The sequence below is a fragment of the Salminus brasiliensis genome, chromosome 2, assembly GCF_030463535.1.
Source record: "Salminus brasiliensis chromosome 2, fSalBra1.hap2, whole genome shotgun sequence".
NCBI lineage: Eukaryota > Metazoa > Chordata > Actinopteri > Characiformes > Bryconidae > Salminus > Salminus brasiliensis.
In genome coordinates, this window is record NC_132879.1 from 10,257,247 (window position 1) to 10,280,887 (window position 23,641).

The following is a 23,641-nucleotide window of genomic DNA, read 5'->3' on the forward strand; positions in this document are numbered from 1 at the left end:
TTAAAAACACAAATCAGCCCATTTCCAAGAACTGTCTGGGAGGGGTTTTAATAACCTAAAGTCAACACAGCATGCACAAGGAGAAATTTAGTGAAATGTGCTTCACCTATGGAAATATCCTTACGGTCCTAACCCAGCTTTTATGTGGTGATGCATTTGGACAAACCGATGAGCTAGCTTAGTTGTATGCTTGGTTAGCTCAGACTCCGACTATAGGGACAGCATTTTGTTTAAGGTGTGTGGGCAGGACAAAGAGCCTGTGCTTGGTAAGAGATTAGGACTGAGCAATTTAGATCTAAACTGGATCCATAATTTATTGTTGGCAATGTGTTCCCATACCATTTGTCATTCAGTGGTGCTTCAAAGATGATGGAATACTATTTTTGTTACGTTATACTGAAAGAGACCACCGTGTCTGTCTGAATCACAAAAGGAAACTCTAATCTGGTTGGTTAAATTGTTGAGATGGAGATCAGTATGGGCCTTTATGCTTCGAAGAAAGGAATTTGAACATGACTCACCAAGACATTAAATATTTTGGTGACAAAGCGCTGCAAAGGCTGAACACATCGAAAAATGAACAAACGAGAGGAACAAGTTGTATTTGGTCATTAAAAGACTTCAGTCACAAATCATTTTGTCTGGTAAAGAAACTGCATCAACAACTTCCGAGGATCTTTTTTTTTTTTCCTTCATGTCTAAAGCGGTCATGGTGGAATCGGCTGTAATCGACACAGCTTGCCCCAAAAGTGTGTTGAAAAAAGGGGCTTGATCACAGTCAGTGGACTAAAAGAGACTGAAATAAAGAAAAGGCCTTCAAGCTCAGTGATGGAAGAGTACTGCACTCAGTTTGGTCTATTACAGCTGGGATTTTGACTCTAAGTGTTGGACAGACACCGAAGCAATCCCACCAGACACTGCCCTGCTTTTAGGCAAAACACTGAAAGAGTAGGTGCAGGCTTGAATCTTGAGACTTGGGAAAGGCCTTAATGTTTAAGCAGGTCAGAAACATGAATTTGGCTCTTCGGGACACGCTGCTATGTGAACAGATAAGGAGATCCTTTGGGAAAGAGATACACAGGCAGAATGAGGCTGTCACTGTGACCGAACACATGAGAAAGAAAAGTCGTCCTGCTGAAGATAAACACAGTTTGAGGGTATTGTTGTCTACGGAGCAATGCACACCTGACTGAAAAGTACGCCTCTAGACTATGAAACATGATTCACACTCATAAACCACACTTTTTGCTTCAAACAGCCAAGTTGTGTCATTTGTCTTGCTGACCAAGAGAGCCTGGAATAAAAGGCTTGATGAGGTTCTTTTAAAACAGATCAAATGTCCCATTTTCATGGCAGAAATCATATCTATATTCTATTTTCTTTATATGCATCGGTTTTGAAAGCTTTTCCAACTGTCTCAGCATTTCACACTCTCGTGTGTTTACCAACTTGTCAATCAAAGGCATTAACCTGCCCCTTAAAAAGCTCAGCACGCCTAGCTTTTTCCGGTTAGTTATAAAATGCCTAGAGCACAAAGAGAACACTCTGCTTTCAGTTTGTGCAAAAGAATCAAACCTGTCAAAACTGGAGATTCTCTGACACTGCTTGATGCTTGAGGGTAAAGACTTTAATTTGGTTAAACGACTGCTCACTGATAGCTATATTAAGTCATAAATCTACCAGACTACAATTACGATATTTAAACTGGAGAGAGAGAGAGAGAGAGAGAGAGAGAGAGAGCGAGCGAGCGAGCGAGAGAATCATTTCCCTTCATATTAAAATCAGAACACTTTTCAACGTGCTTTAAATGAATCGGTCTCTCGAAAACGGCGCGCTCCCAAGAGGCAGACCTTTGAAGGCTTTTTACTGTGTTAAAAAAAAAAACACAACAAAAACGTTAAAACACTTCAGAACGAACAGGTGCAGAAGAACTGCCAATTCTCGGTTCTGTTCCTCCACTGGGGAGACATTAACTAGCCTCTCCCGCATTTCTGCACAGGCTTTCTCCGGATGTAGGTCTGCTGTTAAGCAAAGCGCAGGGCCTCCTGAACCATTCAAATCATTACCCAAATCATTTGTTTTGAGATGGGTCCAGACGAATGAATGTGCCATATGTACACAACTATGCTCAGCTCCTCCATTCAGCAGAAGCAGGTGCCTACCTCGATCAGCTTGTTGGCGTGCTCACGGAAAACTTGGGCGTATTCCTTCACCTCCTTTTCATTGCCGTTTTTGGCAGCCTCGATGAGGACCAGCAGAGGAACGTTGGTTTCCAAAAACGAGTCAGACACGTGGTCCATCACAGCCTTTCTCAGCTGAAAACCAGAACACAACACACACTCTGTAACTGCATATAAACATACACTTCCCAGGATAACAGCATGAAATGGCAAGGCATGCTTGTCCAGCGCATTCAAACAGACATAAAACATCATGTAATGGGCAATGGACAGTTATATTATCCCCAGGAGAGAAACTATAAAAATAAATATCTTAAAGGAACTGTTGCAGCAGAAGATCAAAATATTTCCACATTAATGCCTCCATAAAAATCAATTGGATTTTGTGCGCGGAATATTTAACCTCAGGAGCAGACAGCTGGGAGGGAGGGAAGGGAGGAAGGAAGATGGAACATAAAGAGGAAAAACGAGAGAGAAGAAAAAAGGAGGGTTAAACAAACCTGTCTCCGCAGGTCACGGGTCTTCTTCGTCATCCTGTCAATGGCCATGTTCAGAGCATCACTCTTATCTTTGCGTCCAGCCTGAGAGGACAGAGAAATGGGAAAGTATTAGTGAGCATCAGTTTCCTCCTTTATACTCATCACGGTCATTGCCAATAAGACATGTGATGCATCTAGAAGAGTAAGCGAAATATACTGATCCCAATTCTTCTACTGTACGTGAGGATAGGGTAATTTGACATTTCCACAAAGTACTGGAACTTAAGGCTGGATCTTCACACTGTACTAAAACTTAGTAAGTAAATACTGTAACTTAATTCATTACTTAAATAAGCTAGACGAGTGTAACTAAGCTGTACAACCTTCGTATTTATCCATGTTTGATCTACTATGAGTCAATCTCAGAACCAGTCCAGACTAAAACCCATTTACAACATAGTGATTTACTACTGACAATGTCCAGACAGCCTACAGACCACATACGACCACATAAGATTTTAAAAACTGATTAATATAATGCGGATTGCAATGCAATGAGTTTTCTTAAACTCTGCTGCACAACATCTAAACAAACAGGACTAATACTACACCGTAAAGAAATGCACATGCAGCTGATCAGAATTCTTAAGCAGTGACTATAACCAGGATATGCTCAGGTTCTAATCGCAACAAAATAAAATCACAATTATGATCAAATAGAAACTTCCCATTAGTACTCACAGTACCCATAATTTGTTTTGGAATGGCAACATGTTATGCAAGTAGATTAAAGGGAAAGATGCAATGTGCATAAACAATAAGGACTTGTAAATGGTCACTTGTAAAGCACAAGTTTATTTCTATTTAATTCCACAAACCAAAAACTGGATAATAAGCTTTATGTCCCTGTTCTTTTTGCACTGGCTTCTTTATAAATCGTTTCTACACTGCAGCCCCTTCATCAATAACAGCTTTGCAAAGACAAGAGCACATCCTGCACCCCCCTCCCTCCTCCTTTTAACAGCTTCGCTGCTGCTAAATGTCCATCTAGTGGAGGCAATGAGCTTTGAGCTGTAGTCAGGCATCGTAACTATAACTATCAACCACAAACCATGAAACCCCACCAACCAGCCTACTCAAAACCACTATACCACCCCACTACAACATAACCATCATAACCATCAAACCACATCAACCACCATCACAAACCTCACACAATTACACCAACCCCAACCAACAAGAACCAAACACCTCAGTCTCAGAGTCTACAGAGAAATGGAACAAGGCAGCTAAGGAAGTCTCAGGAAGTGTGCTATAATAAGGCTTCACAGCCTGATGCAGGTTTCACCATCTCTGCATCTTTTTGGATTTACTCCTACTGAACTGCATTTCTGTGAAAACAGAAGAGAAATGCGCTTTCCTGAAAAAAGTTCAGAAAATCATTAAACATGAACGTATGGTTCTACAAGACACCATTTTCCACGGTTAATTGCTCCACTGTTCCTCTTTCCCGAGGCAATTTTTCCTGGTTTGGCACATGCTGACTTGACACAGTTCCCCTTGACCCATTAAAGCATTTAGCTGCGCTGAGCCTCTTATAGCCACGGTTTGGCCATCGACTGCTCTGCCAAATTTCACATTCTTCACCACGCCTCCCTTTGCTTCAGGAAAACGCATTTTACATGTTGACGTTCGAGCTGAAGCATGCTGGAAATTTGCATAAACATTAATAAGAAATACATGTATCTACTGATGTCTGCTGTTTCAAAATGAAGCTGATTTTCTTCGCTCGGATTTCTTCCTGGGTTCTTATTTATTTATATTTTGGTACATTTCAGTTTTTTCACGGGTCATTTTCTCATCCGACTAACAGGACCTGCAGGACGTCTGAAAGCAAGCAAGCAAAACTGGCTCCTCTCACACTGTTCCTCCTCTGCCATGTACTTGGGTGCATGAATTACGACTTCCTCAGGAGTCGTGTTCCTCACGTTACAGAGGGCTTGTACACTCAGACAAATTATTCATAGCAAAAATCGCTCCCTTTCAACAAAAAAAAAAAAACCCATAAAGCCGCAGGAGGTGTGACAAACTCTTCTAGATATAGAACAGACTACCCATTCCATATCCCTCTCTTCCACGCTCCCAATATGCAGCGGTAACCGTTCTGGATGCAAGAGAAACCCATGCTGCCCCGTTCAGAGCTAAAGCAAGTCGATTTATGTGAAGACGATATAGGACATTCTGCAGAGGTATACATAATCTTTAGGGGGTTGTCGTAATAAGGTGTGACCATAACGTTTATCTACAGATGCTCACATCATTATCAAACTCTACTGACTCTCAGCGTTTAAGGCCAGACTTACAATTCGACTGTAATCTCCACCAGAAGGCAGCATAGAACCTGCACTTATGTTCTGGCCAGAGTTTCTGCCTACATAGATCACACAAGACCGCACAGGAGGAGACCACTGCAGCCAGCTAAAGGCTCTGGCCTCAGATTTGGAAGAGGCTTGCTAAAGCCTGGAGTAAAATACACACCCTTTACAAGTCCTTAAGGATTTGAAAAGATCTTGACCATCTCAAACTATCCACCGACTTCTGCAGATTTGCAGATTTGAATCGGCCGCCAAACTTAACCACATTTGAGCGAACTCAAACAGACACTTGAGTTATTGCTTGCTTTTGCTGCCTTTTACACTCAAGCCCTGAGACAAGAGAGAGATAAATTCTCTTGTACTTCGGTTGAGCTTTAAGTTGCCACTGGCTGTTGGTGATTGCATCCGTTCGAATAGAGTCATTTGCTAATAGACACTAGTAGATCATAGCCTTATAGCTCTTATTCAATAAAAAGAATTATAAAGGATAACCCCAGTTTAGTTCTTCACAAAAAGCTAAAGCTTGCATTCAAATACGATGCGACTCGAAAGCTTTCGGGAGATATTGCATGTTTGCTCCCCTCTTAGCCTCTGCAAGCTATGATTACCCGTAAACCCGCAAGCCCACACAAATACGTCCATCTGCATCTTCAAAGAAGTATGCAAAGAAAAGAAAATCACCCCTGACACCATTTCCCGACAGATACGATGGATCTCCTCCTCCTCCTCCTCCACCCAGCGAGCCTGGTGCAGCTAGCCTCGCTCCTGCACGCGTCACAGACAAATTGCTCATGTGCAGTGGGGAGGTAAATCTCCACACAGCAAGAGGCCTGGAGGGGGCAAGGCCTCTGCAGTGGCACTGTGCAATGAACGCATGACAGCCGGTGAAACACTGCAAAGGCAGCAAGCACACCCCCAGAACCCAGAGCCCATCGGGTGGTGTGAGGCCAGGAGCTCAGGAGCACCATTGTTCTTAATCCTCCAGTGATTTCATGCTTGTTCGAAGCAAGCCTCAATAAAGCCTCAAGCAAATGCTCTGGAGCCTAATGTTCAGAGATTAAAACCGGTCATTTAAAACAACCATTCACAAAAAAGAACAAACAAGAGAGATAAATTCTCTTCTGAACACATGAGTTTAGTTTGAGTAGTCAAATAAACGCTTTTGCTGGCCAAATCGTGTGCCTTCACTGCAATATTGATTCTGCTCCAAGCCGACTCTCTTAATTGGGCTGCCACTAGACTCCTCACACTTGTTTATATGTTGTCACACTTAGGGATGATGAGTCTGACCGCAGGCAAAGTGTGCCTCACTGCTAAACAGTAAAGGGATAGGAAGGCAGATACGTAGATGGACTGAAATTGACATTTCTTAAGCTTTGGTTGAGAGACCTCTAAAGGACTTCTTTGCACTGGTGGACGCAGGTCAGAGTAAAATGGCACAACTATGGAAGCTCTCCAAATTGAAAAAATAAATAAAGATCCATGTTTGTAGAGATGTATTCACACACACATCTCCATTACAAACATGTTCCTATATTGACCCCAAAGGGATTCTTCATTGGTATTGCTCAAAAGAATCATTTAAAAGCACCTTCATTATTATTTTTTTTTTTGTGAGAGTGGGCTGGTGGGAAGTTAGTCAGGATAATACGGTGCAACATTGCAGAGATTTAATATTGTGCCAAAATAAGTGGAACAAAAAGATGACCTATACCTAAGCACATTTGTCCACTGTCCAGTGGATCTGAAAATGCAGCTGCAGCTATGCTTTCTCGATCTGTGTGTCTATTTTAGTCCATGGTGTAGTAAGACTACAATCCATGGATATTACAGGGGGAGAAAGCTGGCCAACAAGCTGCATGTTTTCATATATTTCTGAATGTGATATGGTTTCATGATCTGGTTAATTTAAAGATCTCAATGCATCACTGGTTTGTACTGGACCAGAAACAAAAGAACGGAGGGTTGGGGGCATGGGTTTTGTCCAACATGCCAAAACTAGGTTGTGCTTAAATGGACTGCAGCCTTTCTTCGAAGTCCACATACTGACCTGAATGTCACAGATCAGCGAGCTCATGTAAATAAAAACAGAAGAGCGAGGCTGATCTGCCCAGCTGAGAGCCGGACCCCCTAGCCTGTCTTGGGCTTACTTGAGCGATTTGGCTTGAAATGTTCTGTATTAAGTAATAGGTTTGCTTTCAATAAGCCATATTCAACAAACCATTCTCTTAAGACATTTCTTTTTAAAACCCAGTTGCAAAGACTGTTTCGTATTTGGGCTTTGTTCATTTTACGAGGACAACAGCACCCATCATAAGAACACATCGGTGAACAATTCTGAGGTTTAAAAACATAAAATCAGACTTTTTAAGGACTTCTCAAGAACTAATTGAAGAAAATTCTTAGGAAGAGACTGGTGAATGAGACCGATTTGTTCCCCCATCCTCTAATGCGTACTCCTCACGAGCTTCCCGCAACTGCCTATCAAATTTAAAACCCTAACATTGGCTCACAAAGCCAAAAATGGACCAGCTTCCCTCTACCTGATGGCAACTGCCAAACTCTGACCGGTACCAAGAGTCCTTAGAGTCCTTTATTGCTAGTGCTAGAGGGAGCTACAAATATGTGGGTTAACCGGCCGTATTAAACTAGGAGGGGAAAAAAGGAAAAAGAAAATTACAAAACAAGTGGGATATTAAAGTATGGCTCAGTCTGACCCACCATCCCCTCCATAAGATGTTTAGACTTTTCTCGGTTCTGGAGCTGAGGTGGGGTGGGTGTCCCAAAGGAAGCAAAATGCAGACTGGAGAAGGTATCTTTGGATTCTAGTCTTTTCACACTAGCCAGACAATGAAGCTTTAGTAAGTCACCCTGGATAAGAGCATCTGCTAAATGCCCTAAAGTCTCACCTCAACCACAACAGTACCTCACACTGAACCTGCTTCTGCAGTGTGGAGGGGTTGGGGTGTGCATCTAATTACAAATGAAGTATCTGCTCTCCCTGCCAACTTAATTCATGCTAAACCCATTCATCACTACTGCAGCTTCATTGGCAAAGTCAAAATATCCATCTGTTTACTTTACAAGAGAAATGATCAATTAAAAAGTTTAAAGATTGCTCAAGCTGAAAAAAGAGGGGGTGCAGATTGACGTACCCAGATTTGTGTCAGTAAATAAACCAGAAATGAAGAAATTGAGAAATCTCGTACACATACGTTCATATTAAAGAGGGCGGCTAGACTGCAGAAAGAGAAGAGAGTGAGAGTTACTGTGATTGTTCATTTGGGCTGTGAATTACCACAACAGGGGTTGAAGTTATCAATATACTGATGGTGATGAATCAAAGAAGAGCGCACGAGAGAGAGAGAGAGAGAGAGAGAGAGAGAGAGAGAGAGAGAGAGAGAGGGGGGGGAGGGAAAAAAAAAGCAAGGAGGAAATGATGAATCAAAGCATGTGTGTGCAAGGCAGAATGCGAGCGAGCAAGAGAGAGAAAGAGCGTGCAAGACAGAAAGAGCAAGCAGGAGTGAGCGTGTGAGCGAGCGAGCGAGCGGGCAAGCAAGCGCGCGAGAGAGAGAGAGAGAGAGAAACGGCACCGATGATCGACGCCAGTCTGCCACCACTCTGTAGCAGCGAGAGGGTGCAACAAAAGCACAGAACGACGTCTCAGCTTCTCTGCTCTCCGGTCCCCCTGCATCTCTCCACCTCCTCCTCCGTGCAGACAACTCCGTACACGGCGCTTCCCAGACGCAGCGGGCTGGCGTCGCGAGAGGGGGGCTCTGCTTGCCATCAACAAGTTAGGGCTGAAGGACCGCGAGCCGTGAAAAGGAGGAATGTTTGTTCTTCAATTAAGCGACTGAGCTGACGACACTGCGGTGGAAAAAGAAGGGGAAGGAGGAAAAAGGGGGGGGGTTGTGCCGTTCTTCAGGCTCGCTTTGGATGCAAATCGTCAACTTCAAAAAGATTAAGGATTCCTAGAAGTGAGAAAATGCGGCTTCTTTACTAATTTGGGAAAATGAATCAAAACGGAGGAGGAAGGGATTAAAAAAAAAAAAAAAATCGAAAAAAAGGATGGACAAAAACCAACATCCCATGACATGGAATTTCTGAATTTGTTTCAGATGAGGGGGCTCGGCATTGCTTTAGTTCAGAAGACCTTGATTCCTTTTGTATTTGCTCAAAAGGCTTTTTCCCCTTTGGATTTCTCCTCCATCTGGCTGTTCCAGGAGTCTGAGGAAAAAGACAGTTGAATGCAGCCGCCGATGTTCACAAAAGAATGGGTAAGTTAGCTCTTTTATTCACAGAGACTGGACCTGAATAGGCAATGGAGTGAATAGAAAAGAGGGAGAGAGCGAGGGAGGGGGCGAATGACAGGCTATCCAGAAACATCTATGTACTTAAAATGTCGTCTTCCTTCTGTCTTTTTTTCCACCTCCCTTTGGAAACTATAAAGTCATGATTTGGACTGACGCTGAGGGATTGCAGTATTGTACTCAGGTGTTGGGGTTGTGTTTGGGAGATGAAGACAAAATAAATAAATAAATAAAAGGTTACCAAACAGAATCGATAAAAAAAGGGGGCAAGACAAGTGAAAGAATCAGAAATTAAATGAAAATGATGAAGCTGCAGATGTAATGGCTGGCAGCTGAGGAAGGTGAATGAACCACCATTCGTTTAGCACAAACATCATCCATTAAAAAAATGCCTGATCAAAAATCCATTACAAATCTCAGTTCTGTTAACGACAATCAAACCACTGAAGGTTGAAATTTCTCTGCGGAGTGCAAAACTACTGCACTGCCATGCAGACTGTTTGTTGCAAAACAGTCAGAGACCGAGACGGAGAGAGAGAGCGTCAGAAAAGAGAAATGTTTCCATGCACTGCAGAGATCAGATTTCCCTCCCCCCCGGTTTATTTTCTTATCTTTAAACCCACCCAGGTTTCCATTCAAGGTGGCCATTGGTGGGACAAGCACCAGCGGCACTTTGTGTGATCAGCATGCTACTGTGCCTGCCTCCCGCGTCATGCACAGCCTGCCCTCAGAAATGCCGCTGCGAGGACCTGCAGTTTTACTGCGACACGCAGGGGCTCCTGGCGCCCCCAGATGGCGTGGACAAAGGGGCCCTGGGGCTCTCGCTCCGGCACAACAGCATCAACGAGCTGAGCCCAGACCAGTTCTTCGGCTTCACCCAGCTAACTTGGCTCCACCTGGACCACAACCAAATACTCACCGTGCATGAGGATGCCTTCCAGGGGCTCTACAAGCTCAAGGACCTGAACCTGAGCTCCAATCGCATCACCAAGCTGCCCAACACAACCTTCATCCACCTCATCAACCTCCAAATCCTGGACCTGTCCTTCAACCAGATGACCGCGCTGGAGCCTGAGCTCTTCCATGGGCTCCGGAAGCTACAGATCCTTCACCTGAGGTCCAATTTCCTGCGGACCACGCCTGTGCGGGCCTTCTGGGACTGCCGGAGCCTGGAGTACCTTGGTCTGAGCAACAACCGGCTTCGCAGCCTGGCACGGAACGGGTTTGCTGGGCTGATCAAGCTACGGGAACTCCACCTGGAACACAACCACCTGACCAAGATCAACTTGGCTCACTTCCCCCGCCTGGTCGCCCTCCAGTTTCTCTACCTTCAGTGGAACAAGATCAACAACTTGACATGTACCATGGAGTGGCAGTGGACCACTCTGGAGAAACTGGATCTCACTGGGAACGAAATACGCTCGCTGACCCCCGATGTGTTTGAAACGCTGCCAAATCTTAAGGTTCTGCTGCTGGATAACAACAAACTGACCAGCCTGGACATCCAAACAATGGATATGTGGCGGTCCCTGAGCATCATCGGGTTGTCCAGTAACCTTTGGGAATGTACCAAAAGGATCTGCACCTTGGCCACTTGGCTAAGTAAGTTTAAAGGGCGATGGGAGCATTCCATCCTATGCCACAGCCCAGAGTTCACCCAGGGCGAGGAAATACTAGACGCTGTTTATGGATTCCAGCTCTGTCAAAACTTTTCAGCACCAGTTGTACTGACCAGCACCACAACAGAGGCCACATTGCCCCAAGAGTTCACTAGCTCCTTGTTTGGGAATATGCAGACGCCGACGCAGGACTTCTATGCAGAGGATTTTGGGAGCTTTACTATTGTCACGACTACTACCACCACTACCACCCAGACCCCGCGTACTGCCCTGGCCACCACCACCACAACGGTGGAAGGGGAGGATGTTACAGAGGACTACGACATGATGGACAACACAGTGCTGACGCAGAGAGTCATCATAGGTACTATGGCCCTTTTGTTTTCCTTCTTTCTCATCATTTTTGTAGTGTACATCTCACGGAAGTGCTGCCCTCCCACTCTGCGACGAATTAGACATTGCTCAGCCATTCAGAACCGGCGACAGATGAGGACCCAGCAGAGGCAGCCAATGACAGACCTGGCAACACAGGTGCCCTATAATGAGTACGAGCCCAGTCACGAGGAGGGTGCGCTCGTGATCATAAATGGCTATGGGCAGTGCAAGTGTCAGCAACTGCCTTACAAAGAGTGTGAAGTATAAACACTATTTATTCCTGCAGTTTATGGGTTTACCATTTTAACCATTTCAAACGATACAGGGTTTGTTTTTGGACTCATTTTTAGTTTGTAAAGAAAGGGGAGAAAAAAAAAAACTAAACATTATTTCTACTCGCTAGCTTTGAAAATCAATGAAAAACCTGGAGGTCACAGGGATGGAAATAAATAGAGAGAGAATAGATATATAGAGAAATTCACGAGTTTATTTTTATAATATGAGAGCAAGGTTCATATCAAGCTGGGGCAATCACTCTCTGATGATGTTGGTATTTGTGAGATGTGTCACTGCATTATTAGTCACTTATACAGCAGCACAGAAACAATGAGAGGGGGAAAGAAAAGATCTATAGCCAAAACGCCTGGAAGCTTGCGCCCCAGAAAGCGGTTTATTGAATCATGTTCTTGATCTGACGGTCACATTTTATAACATGGATAAGTGTTGTTTCAAACGATGTGCAGAAATGCAAATCTGACATGCCAAAAGGGGACAATAAATGTGGTGCACATTAGACACTATGGATCACTCCCACTCACTTTTGGAAAATGGTCATGGCTTCATGGTTGATTACAAAGAAATGTTTTTTTTTTTTTTAAAGCCATTTTTTTCTTTTAATTATGAAGAAAGTACTGTTAAATTATTCCACAGAAAGATCTGGATGATGAACTGTTTAAAGAGGGGATTCTTCAGCCATCTCCATTTACTTCCTTAAATGTCTACCATGTTGCTTTCTGTTTGACCAAGCTAAGACTTCAATATGAACCAAGAGATGGTGAACAGCCTTCCTGTTTTTCAATTTAATTCAATAAACGCCACCCCCTTCTTTGAAACGTGAAAAGCTTAGCACTGTGTGTGGAAAGGTTAATGTCCAATCTGACTCTACGTTACATTTGCCAAGTGTCTGGATTGCTCCCTCGACTATGACGTCAGCAGGGATTGAATAAATGTTATGCATAGACATTTGCTTACTTTACCATCAAACACGCACACATTCATTCTTGCAGATAGAGGGGGACAATAAAATGGCTCGGATGTAAATACTCCAGCTTGACAATGACAGACTCACTGTGACTGCTTGCTGCTGATCTGTCCATAGCATCAAAAATTACCAGTGGAGATCATTAATGTATGGTAGAGAACAATAAAACCAGCAGCGACGGCATCATTTTAGAGAAACAAGAAACAGAGAAAGTAAAGGACAGACTTCCACGCAATCGGAAGACATAGCAGAGCGTAAAAAAGCAAAAGCCGCGAAAGGAGGGCGAGAACAAGCGAGAAACAACCAACAGACTAAAGAAATAAATTCATACCTGCTCTGTAACAGGCTCCCTCAAAGCCGCAGAGACCGTAATCACACCTGACAGCTTGAAGATTGAGCCAATTAAGGCCAGGCAGAAGGAATCTAATATTCTGTCACCCACACCACTGCTCCAAAAAGATTTAGCCGGGTGGACATTTAGCAGGAGCACTTACAGAGAAAGGGAGGGGGGGGGGATGGTGGAGGGGGACGCAGTTGCCCTCGGCTTCCAAGAGGAAAAGACGGAGCACTTTTATTGACGTTCCCGATGCTGGATTGGGGATCAGGATTTCCTAACGGCAGAGGAGGTTCTTTATCTTGGGCATATTACTGGCACAACGCGGCAATGTGGCAGGGAGATGAATGGGTTAGACAGATGAATGAGTGAGAGGAAGAGTGATGGAGAAAGCGCGAGAGAGACCGAGCGAGAACGTGAAGAGTTGTGAGGCTCTTGGGGGAGAGTGTAGTCTGAAGTCTCTCTACTAAACCAACAGGGGGTGGGGGGTGTGGGGTGTGGGGGGGTCAGTACACATTTGTATGCAGCAGGGAGAGGATGTGCATTAGCATCAGACTGAAGAAGCCGGCACAGCGGTCGGTGGTAGCAGGAGCAGCTCTGTGCGTTTCATTTATAAGCTCGGAGGACAAGGAAAAGCACGGGAGGGTGGGGGAAGCGGGGGCTGAGTCTAACTAATGCCTAACCTTTGCCGATGAGGATCTAAAAACCTGCAGTTGTGACATTGCGTAAGGGCAAGGGGGGGTGGAGGGGGTGTTTTGAAGTTGATGAGAATGAGATAACAGTAAGTGACGACACCTCAGGCGCAGGACACCCCGATCTAATCCTCAGCAGAGTCACCATGAGCCCGTTTATCCAGACCCAGGAAAGCAGAACCCGTTTATAGACCAGTGGCTTACAATATACAAAAGGATTTCAAACAAAAGAAAGGGAAAGGGTGAAGCTGCTAGATATGCATCACATCAAAACTGTGATGGAGGCTTCGGGAGGCGAGCCCAGAAATTCATCAGAAATTCATCCGAGGCTCTGCTCCTCATATCAGAGGTATTTTTGGCAGAACTTAAAATAGAGAAAGCATTACGGCTAACGTGCCGTGAGGAGGGAGTAATTACCCACCACAGCAATGAGACGGAGCCTGATTGGTGGGCTGTAAGAGCAGAAAGAAAGACCCCTAGAGGGCGCTGTGAAGAACCAACAGGAAGACCAAAAAAAATTCAGGATTCAAGTTACTTGACTCTAAATGTGTACATTTCTACATAAATACAGTGCATTACACTACATAATACCCTTGTAGCTCCAAAATAGCAGCTTTACAGGAGAGGTTCTTAACTCTTAATGGAAGAGCTTGAAATTTGCACGCAACAAAGGACTTCCCGAATGTGAATTTGTGTAATTTATTTATGTAGAAATGTAACCACCAACACCTCTACAGACCCCTAAACACCGCAGGTCAAGACAAAGAAAGCAGATTTATCCTCAGTCTAAAGTGGACTTTTAAAATTGACCACACTGAGAGGCCAACGAGTCAATGTAGCAAAGCCTTTTTCGCTGACTTAACGATTCTGACCAACATTTACATTCACAAAGGCCACACACAGAGTGGAGAGGTGGCGAGAGCAAGGCTTCTGAACAAACCTCTGCTGACACCAGTTAAGCCAAGTACTTTCACCTTTTCTTTTCTTTGTTTTTCCAAAAAATAATAATAATAAAAGCCAAAAAAAAGAAAAAAAAGCTGGAACTCTGCTTTCTGTGCACCTCCAAAAAAGTTGTCTTGCATGTTTCAAGAAAACAGAAGGAGTTTACCTAGTCATATCGGCGCCATCTGAGCGACAAGCGATTGACCTCTTTCCTGGCGCGAGAGTACAGAGAGACAAGGGCAGGAAACAAAGTAAATGCATTGTCTTCTGCAGAGGCGAGAGCAAACAGACACGGACGACATCTCACTGTTTACCAATCAGCTTCTCAAGTGACTGTAATCCACAGCTCTGTGGAGACGCATCCATTTGCACTCACGCACTTGTAAACGTTCTTCTTTTTCCTTTCTTTTTTCGGTTCTTCTGGTCATAATGCTGAATTTCTTGCTCCGCACTCTTCCCCAAACCTCAAGCCCCCCTTTCTGAAAACACGCTCCCTTAAAACTCTTTGTGCAAAATGAATGCTTTTCACACCCTCCTTTCCTTTTGTATTGTATATGTAAAATTTCATATATGTATAGTGGATAAAGATGTGGCCAACTGGAGAAAAAAAAAAAAGTCCTTAAAACATATATTTTTAAATAAAATGTTACAATTTACAAATGTTTCGGTTTGCTATGCTCTGTGAGAACTGATTAAGAAAAAAACGTACTCAAACCTAATGGAGTGCAAGGCAGGGCTGTGTATTGGCAAGAAGTGGGCAACAATACCAGTCACGATATTCACAATCACAATTTGATATACTGCCATACTGTAAGACGATACATCTCGATTTTCTAACCTAAATTGTAGCATCATATGCATAAAATCCGAAGAATACAAAAGTTTACTTTTCCTGCAATCAGAACAGTGGGATCTGAACACAGTAAAACACTGATTTCTAGCAGTCAGGGTTTAAAAAACACTAAATTAACCACTGCTCGACACCAATCTTTACATGGAAACTGTTAAAAATGGTGTTTTTGGGAATCAGTACAGCATCAACATCAATACCTCGATGTTTCAGTATTTTCCTAGCATAGGGACAGTGCTATTTTCTGTCGAGCTCACCTCAAAAGTTCCAATTCGCGAATCAGCCTCCTCATTAACACACCGAATAAGACGTTTGCTGGAGGGGAAGCTCTTAACGTTTTCTTTTCCGTTTCATCTGGACTCCAGGCAAGGGAGTCGAATCTGAAGTAAATGGCTTTTGATATCATTCCAACTCCAGCACTTTTCTGCCCTTTGAAACTAAGATTACTGCCTGTCTGAATAAGAGCCATCAAGATGCAGGGGCATTTCTGGTGTTCAGAGCTAGCCCAGGGCACGAGTGGTGCTCGAATCAGGAAACGAGAACTTTGATAAACATTACATGATTGACAGTGGTTGGAAATGATTATCTAGACCACTGGTTCATGACTGAAACCCATACTAAACGGAAACAACCACCACAGTGTTTTGCTGGAGGCTTAAATGTGACCGCTCGCTCTCTCTCTCTCTAGTTTGCTACACTAAAAACACTTTTGTGGGAACATTTTCAGATGGACTTCCTTCCTCTGTATTCTTTGGCATAACAGAACTTTGACCCCTACAGAGGAGTTCACCACACCTGTCCATATAAAGAGTACTGTGCAGACGCCATTAGAACAGATGCAGGTAAACAAATACAGTAAAAAGGAACAAGAATTTCTTCTAAAGAAAAAAGTTGAGCTTCTGTGAACTAGTTTGAACAAAGCTTGGTTCCCGAGCACATGGAGGTGATCAACTGCCTCACCAGCTCACCTGATTTATCATCATTAAGCACTGATTTACCAAACCAGGTGCTGGATAATTACTATAAATAATACTAGACTCCCATAAGGAGAGCGTTGGAGATATTTTATTAAGACAGTGATGCAAAATCTGTTTTGTATGATATTTTTTGTATTTATTCTAATCAGTGTTTCACTCATTAGAATAAAAAAAAAAGAAAAAAAAGAAAAGAAAAGAAAGCCTGGTAAAGAGTGCCTGGACCAGGCGTTTTTGTTTGTTTGTTTGGGAAATTAACTTAAACCCTGAAAATGTCAACGATATAGCACCCTATAAGGCTTATTCTGTAACTAGCTAACATTAAGGTATAGAAATGTGTATTAATTAAATTTATGGATCCACTGCTGGGTCCTAGGATTTTAAACATAAAGGCACGGGTGGGCAACAGGACAAAAACATGATAAAGGAAATACATATGCACCTATTGTCAGTGTATATTATATAAATCCATTTTTTTTGTATTTTTATCCATATTTATAGCTCTCAAGATTATTTTATATAAATAAATAAATACATACATAAATAAATAATCAATCAATCAAATTACACAATATACAGGAGAGAAGCATAGACAACGGAGACACACAGATTACCCAACCCTTACCTACTAGATCACATCACTCTGAACTGAAAAATAAGATCGCTATTCTCCAGGGCATCAATTTCGATGTCTGCAGAAGGAGCACCGAACCACTCCAGCAAAAGGTGCTCAGAGCTTTTACGTACACTGAGGTTTAGGAGACTAATAGGCTTTCACCAAACATTTGGTGTAATGTGTGTTCTGACAAAAGGCAGTACGCAGTGTACAGTGGTGTAGCCTGCTGGAATAAATGTGCTGCTGCTACAGTTATTTCAATGGCGCAAGCAAGGAAGTAAACACTATTCCACCACACAGCTGTTACCAGCCTGTGGAACACACTGAATTGCAAATGCTCTGCAGAAGAGGAGGAGGAAGGAAAAGCAATTTCCAGCATCTCTCTCTCTCTCACACAACCTATAAAATAAGAAAAATAAGATTCGCATTGATAAGATGATACAGTGCATGCTGGAAACAGAACCCCAGCAGCAGTAGTGACCCACAGCATTATTAATTAAAACAACCTTAGGTGTGGTCCACCTTTATTATAGATCACTAGCAGGGCTAATAAAACTACAAATACCCTTTTCATTATAGATCACAAGCAGCAGCAGGGCTAATAAAACCACAAATCAACTTTACTCATGTGCCATCCACCACTGCTAATGCAGCAGTCAGTCCATCACTGCACAGCTATGGGTTTGCACAGCATAAAACAAACCTGAAAACTCTTTAGCAGTTATTTTTTTAAGCCTTTGTAGTTTGATGGAGCTGCTTTGGTGAAGTCATTTGTGGAAGAAAAGTTAAACATGAAAATTGTGGTGAATTTAGACTAAATGGAGTACTTATCCTGAATAACTTAAAATGTACACAGCTCCCTTTCAGATACTATATCTATTATAAATGAGGGGCACTGGTGTTACCCACTACTGTATACTGATGCTTTTGTACTTTGCTACTACATGTGCCTAGTCCATCATGGCCAAGACACGACTACCTCAGGGCTATTTCAGTGGAGACCTGGATGGTCCGGCAGCAAAACTGAATGACAGTCAAGTGGAATGATCACAGCACAGCAATGCCCCAGGGGGTCCACTGGCCACTTGCTAACAGATGCATTGCTTCCGGCGACTATTTCAAAACGAGCAACGAATGGCAGGAGAGAGTGTCTGTGATAGACTACTAGAGATGTCCTACAACAGTGCAGATTATTTTATTTCAATCCTTTCCATTTCATACATTTGCATATAGTAGCAATAAAATAATTAGTATTCATAAGCAATTGCTTAAATAAGAAGAAGTGAGCATCTGAAACATTTAGGCTGGACCAACATTTAATAAGGTATTTACTGAGCTCCAGAAGAGCTGAATATTCAGGTGGAGCTGGACTGCTGCACTAAAATATCTGCATTTTATTTATTTCCTGCATTTGTAACCCCGCAGAAATACATGGCATATCTTTCCCCTCTTAATCCAAGTAGATTGAGACCCAATTTGTACACTTAAGACATGTTTATAGGCCAGTTATCCAGATAAGGATTAGGCCTGGTCTTGAATAACAGCATTTTCAATGGAGATTTGCCGTTAATAGAAACCATGCAAGACTAGGCTTAATACCTGTCTGGGAAGCCAGCCTTAAGTATTGGCAGGTATGTACCGTATAAAATACTGGATATCTGCATTTGGTTGGAGTTTCTGACCTAGCAAAACAAGCTATGAGGTTTGTAAGACATTTTTTTTTGCACAGACCATCAGAACTGAATTCTGTTTCATTAACTCACATTAACTTTTAAGCAACGGTGGACATCTGATATCTGGGTGATGCACTTTGGGGATGAAGAAAAAAAGAAAATGACCATGAAGTTATCAATATAACACTTTAAAAAAAAAAACAACAAAAAAAAAGGCCTAAACGCACAGCACAAAAAGGAATGCGGAGAGAAGAACTGAAGCTGAACAGAGTTTTCTAGAGAGCGAGCCAGAAGGGGCTTTGTGATTGCTGAGCCTTCAGGATGCTGCGGCTTTCCACGGCTTTTCACTTGCTGCAAAAAGGAAGCTATTAACTCCAAAGGTCACTTTTTAATTGGTCACGGCCCTCTGTGTCAGAGGTTCGTCCCTTTCCGGGGAAATGAAAACAGAGGAGATTCATCTCTGGATTAAAGTGCACTGGGGAGAGCGCGAGAGAGCGAGGAGATATTTTTCTATTTCGACTTTCGCACGACGACTGTAACGCCTGCACTCAATTATGGAAGTTCATTCAGACCCTGTCAGAAGTCACCACAAAGACATTTCCAGTTGGAGAGGGAGAGAGGGAGACGTCCAATGCAGAGGAGAAACAGGCCAACACGTCTGATGCTTACTCATCATACAAGAGCTAATGGCTACAACTCAAATCAGTGAAGTTCCTCATTCACAGCGTCGTGTGCATTTATTAACACTGATTAAAAGCAATACAAGAACCAACCAACATGATTTGATGCTCTGAGCATTCTAATAAATCCCCATGGTCTCTTAAAGACCTCAGAAACCATGCATGCCAAAATCTTTGAACTCCAACACAACAAATAAGGCTACTGTGGCAAACTGCGGCTCTGTGCGCTAAAGAAAGGAATCCCTCCCAGGAGGCACTTTGATTGAGGCTATCTATGTAATAGACTCACATGCTCACAGCACCACTCAATGGTTCTCCTGGGATCTGGAATCTAGGCATTTAATGATGGCTGCGGTTCTTGAGTCATTCTGAATATTTTAACCTTCTCTAATGCAGATTACATATCCGTTATGATCCGGGCTTCACTGCTAGGAAGTCCAGCTCACTGATGGCAAACAAAAACAATGGTGACTTCTCTTTCTTTGCCTTTTTAAAAGGACGATCAGGTGCTGCTCCGTTTTGAAGGCATGCAGAAACATTTACTTGCATCAAACTGCAACTAATTAATGATTAATACTTGAGGCTGAAGGCATTAAGCTGAGCCAGTAGAGGGCAAACGATAAGTGGTAAATGGTAGAGTGGCTGCATGGCATGTGGTAGGCGTCCCCCCGTGGTTTGAAAAAAAATAATTAGCAGGGAAGTGAAGCCTTCCAACCATAAGGCATGTTCTTCAAGCTCTGGACTTCCATTTTAGACCAGAAAAGAAAATGGCATGTGTCCTCCACCTACTGCAAGTAGTATTTAAATGCTGAAATTAAAAATCAGTTTATTCAGGGTCTATATCAGGGGTGTGTGTGTGTGTACGCTCAGTACCCCATGCACAGTGTTCAAGTATTAATTGCCTCTTTGTTTACAGGATGATAATTAGTCTCACTTCCCTTTAAGCATTCTTTCCTAGGAGACTGTGGGGGCTTGGAGCTGCGGCACTCTGAGACTTATCAGGGATGAATTGGACCTCTCCCCTCACAACAAGATGCTGAAACTGAACTGTATTAAACCCAGCTTTCATTAGACCTCAAGGGTAGTCCTTCCTCATCCTCACTGATCAAAGAACACAACCCAAAAAGGAGACCCAGACTAAGAACGCAATGCCGTGCAGTCAGCTGTGGCGTGGACACATTATATATGCTCACCAAACACTTTATTAGAAACACCGGTACACCTAGTCATTAATGCAATTATCTAATCAGACAATTGTGTGGTAGCAGTGCAATGTATGAAAACATGCAGACATGCCTGCAGCTTCATCAGAAAATGAGCTGATTTGAGTCTGAGTAACTGCTAATCTCATGGGACCGTCAACACACTGGAAACACCTTGTTCATGAGCTAGGTCAACAGAGAATGGCCAGCCTGGTTAAAGCAGACAGAGACAATAGTAACAGGGTATCAAATATGTACAGTTATGCTGAGCAAAACACCATACAGCAGAAAACCGGTCCACCATGTCCGGTCCACTTCTATCAGCCAAGAACAGAATGCTGAGGCTGCAGTGGGCACAAGCTCACGAACTAGACAGTTAAAGACTGACCTTTTTCTACTTTGTTATAATTTGTTTGTTCGTTCACAGACCGTATGGTCGGAATTAGGCACCAAGAGCATAAATCCATGGACACAACCTGCCTGTGTCAACAGCTGACCACTATTTCCAGCACTATGAGGCGCAATGTCCAAATTCTCAAATAGCCACAAAGAAGTGGCATACAATAACAAAGGACATACAATATGGTCCAAGAACCTCACAGAACTCAGACTCCACGTCGTCTTTACAAGCTGCAATACTTACCAAAGGGTGTGTTACTAACCACACATTCCTTTTTCCATAGACTTTTAAAAGTCTGTTAATTTCTAATTTCATTACGTACAAATTGGGGCATATAAAACACCCCAAATGAACACACAATGAGCGCTAACTGAACATTACACAGTCGCACAGAGCTTGTATTAACCAAAGAGACAATACAAATGATAGAGCATGCTATTTAAATGGCCGAGACTTGCATTTTAAATTTACTGAAATCAATTAGAGTTAAATTGAAAGCAAGAGGCAAGCCAAACAGATCTGCCAGAATGAAGACAAATTGGCTGCTTCGCCAACTGCTTGTTTGGAGCAAAGAAAAAAAAAAAAAATTGGACAATCCCAACCTTGGCTAATTCCAGTTGCGCACCTCGTGCATCTTGTACTGAACACCACACAAGCCCTGTTAGATTGAGGACAATATAGAAGCTTATGGCTAGAGCTTTAGATCGATCCAGACACAGCGGTTGTAGAGTGCTGAATGCTCTAATAAACTGAAAGTGTAAGCACTCATACATTAACAATGCACATTTCCAGCTTCATGTAGTATTGAAAAATGCATTAAATCAAGGAATCACTGCACCATATCGAATCAAATGAAGAAAAAAAAAAATATTCACACAAACACATACAAGCTCTCTTTTCCCCTTCTTCTGCATCATCGCTTTCAGTCAACTGAAATTCCCCACAGAAGCCAGGCTGGCTTAAAAACGTTATGTACAACTAATTACTCACAGCGCATGAGGAAATTCAAGCACACCACCCACTCTCTCCAGAGGCAGAGGAGCCATGTGTAAACAGGGGTCCAGTCACATGCAGAGTCCATGTTATTTAGCAAACATGCATTACAGCTTTATACATTAATTGAATTTATTTTTTTTACATTCAAGCATAATACAATATTGAACAGCTGTGCATATTTCTGCCATGTTATCAAATTTTTATATTAGCCTCTGCAGAAGATGAAGAGGACATTATTAATGAGGTTCTTATGGCTCAATAGTGGGGAAAGAAGCTATGAATATATTTCAATGTATATGAGTTTAAGTAGGAGTCTGAATGAGGCCTCTGGCCTTCACACTGACCCTTCATCACAAAGTGAGGGGGGGGGTGGGGGGGTGGACCAATTTCTGATCATGACCATTGTGCGTGATGCAATATATGGCAACAAATGTGGCACAGACAGGTTAACCACACACTGAAATGAAAATTGTATTGTTCAGAGCATTATGGATCATCAGGAAAAGATGGCTCAAAAGGGGCAGATTTAGAAATGGGGGGGGTAAAAACCCCACATCATCTCCAGACATGGACATGTGAGTCAGTAATGACAGGACTAAAATGAAAACGCTGTGACAAAACATTCCATTTATTTCACACATGGTCACCAAGGAAACAGTGTTCAGCGAAGCAATTTCTGTGCTCATTAAGCATGATGGGTCTCTCTAACAAAGCGCTTAAACTCCCTGGATATGGCCAGAAGCGCCTTAAAATCTGTGCTATATACCATTGCAGTCATGCAAAGCCCATTTCGCCATTTTTGACTTTGATATAATGCAAACCTGACAGCAGTTCTTTAAATTGTCAAATATTTGATAAACGCACCAACAGAAATTCCCAAAAATGACTTAAAAAAGGAAACTCTGATCTAATCAAAATGAAAATGAGTCAATCGGCTGATTTTTCAATTTGCTTGTTTGTTGGTTCAACCTTGAACTGAATAACTGCGCTGCATCTGTAAGCTGTTGGCTTGGGTCCAATGTTAGTTTATGGCCAGAGCTTCAGACTGATCCAGACTGCTGTTGTGTAACAAAGCTCTAAAAGTTCAACGTTTGCACATTAAAAATGAAGAGAACAAAGAGAATTTTGAAACACTGTTGTGAGGATTTGATTGCATCCAGCAACAGCAGCAAGGTCAGGATGTTGGATGATCACCACCCCAACTCATCCCAATAGTATTGGATTGAGCACCATCCTTCATTCCAGAGGACACTGTCCCACAGCTCCACTGCTCCACAGCTCAATGCTGGGGGGCTTTATACCCCTCTAGTCCACACCTGGCATTAGGCATGGTGCCAATGGGTTCATGTTTATCTGTTCCAGAGAGTTAAATTCGATTGGCAATTTTTCTCTACAGGAACTAGACAAGCTGTGTGTGGGCGCATGCATGCATTTGCGCACCTGTCAGCAGTGGGTACAGTTTAACATAGCTGAATGAAATTAGAAGTAGGGTCCACAAACATTTGGACATCGTTATGGTATTTTGAGCCACAAAATATTAAATCTCTTCACACTGAAAGTGAGAGGCAAGTGAGAGATCAAAAAGTCAAACAATTCCAACTGTGCACTGCTATTCTGAACTGAATAGCAATGCACTGTATCTCCTATGTTAGCGACATGCATGTATTTATAAACATTCCTCAT

The 23,641-nt window shown here is 42.8% G+C and overlaps 2 protein-coding genes across 2 annotated transcripts in view; one reads left to right on the forward strand and one right to left on the reverse strand.

The window, feature by feature from the left end:
• Window positions 1-23,641, reverse strand: part of ctnna1 (catenin (cadherin-associated protein), alpha 1) — a 151,331-nt gene that overhangs the window by 68,567 nt on the left and 59,123 nt on the right. Inside the window, exons 8-9 of the mRNA XM_072674303.1 lie at window positions 2,681-2,761; window positions 2,163-2,315 (exon numbers count right to left, since the gene is read on the reverse strand). Coding sequence (XP_072530404.1) covers window positions 2,163-2,315; window positions 2,681-2,761 — 234 coding nt within the window. The remainder of the gene's footprint in view (window positions 1-2,162; window positions 2,316-2,680; window positions 2,762-23,641) is intronic.
• lrrtm2 (leucine rich repeat transmembrane neuronal 2) lies at window positions 8,493-12,463 on the forward strand. The gene is made up of 2 exons (XM_072674302.1): window positions 8,493-9,311; window positions 9,972-12,463. The coding sequence occupies exons 1-2, from the start codon at window positions 9,308-9,310 to the stop codon at window positions 11,603-11,605; spliced, it is 1,638 nt and encodes a 545-aa protein (XP_072530403.1). The 5' UTR covers window positions 8,493-9,307; the 3' UTR covers window positions 11,606-12,463.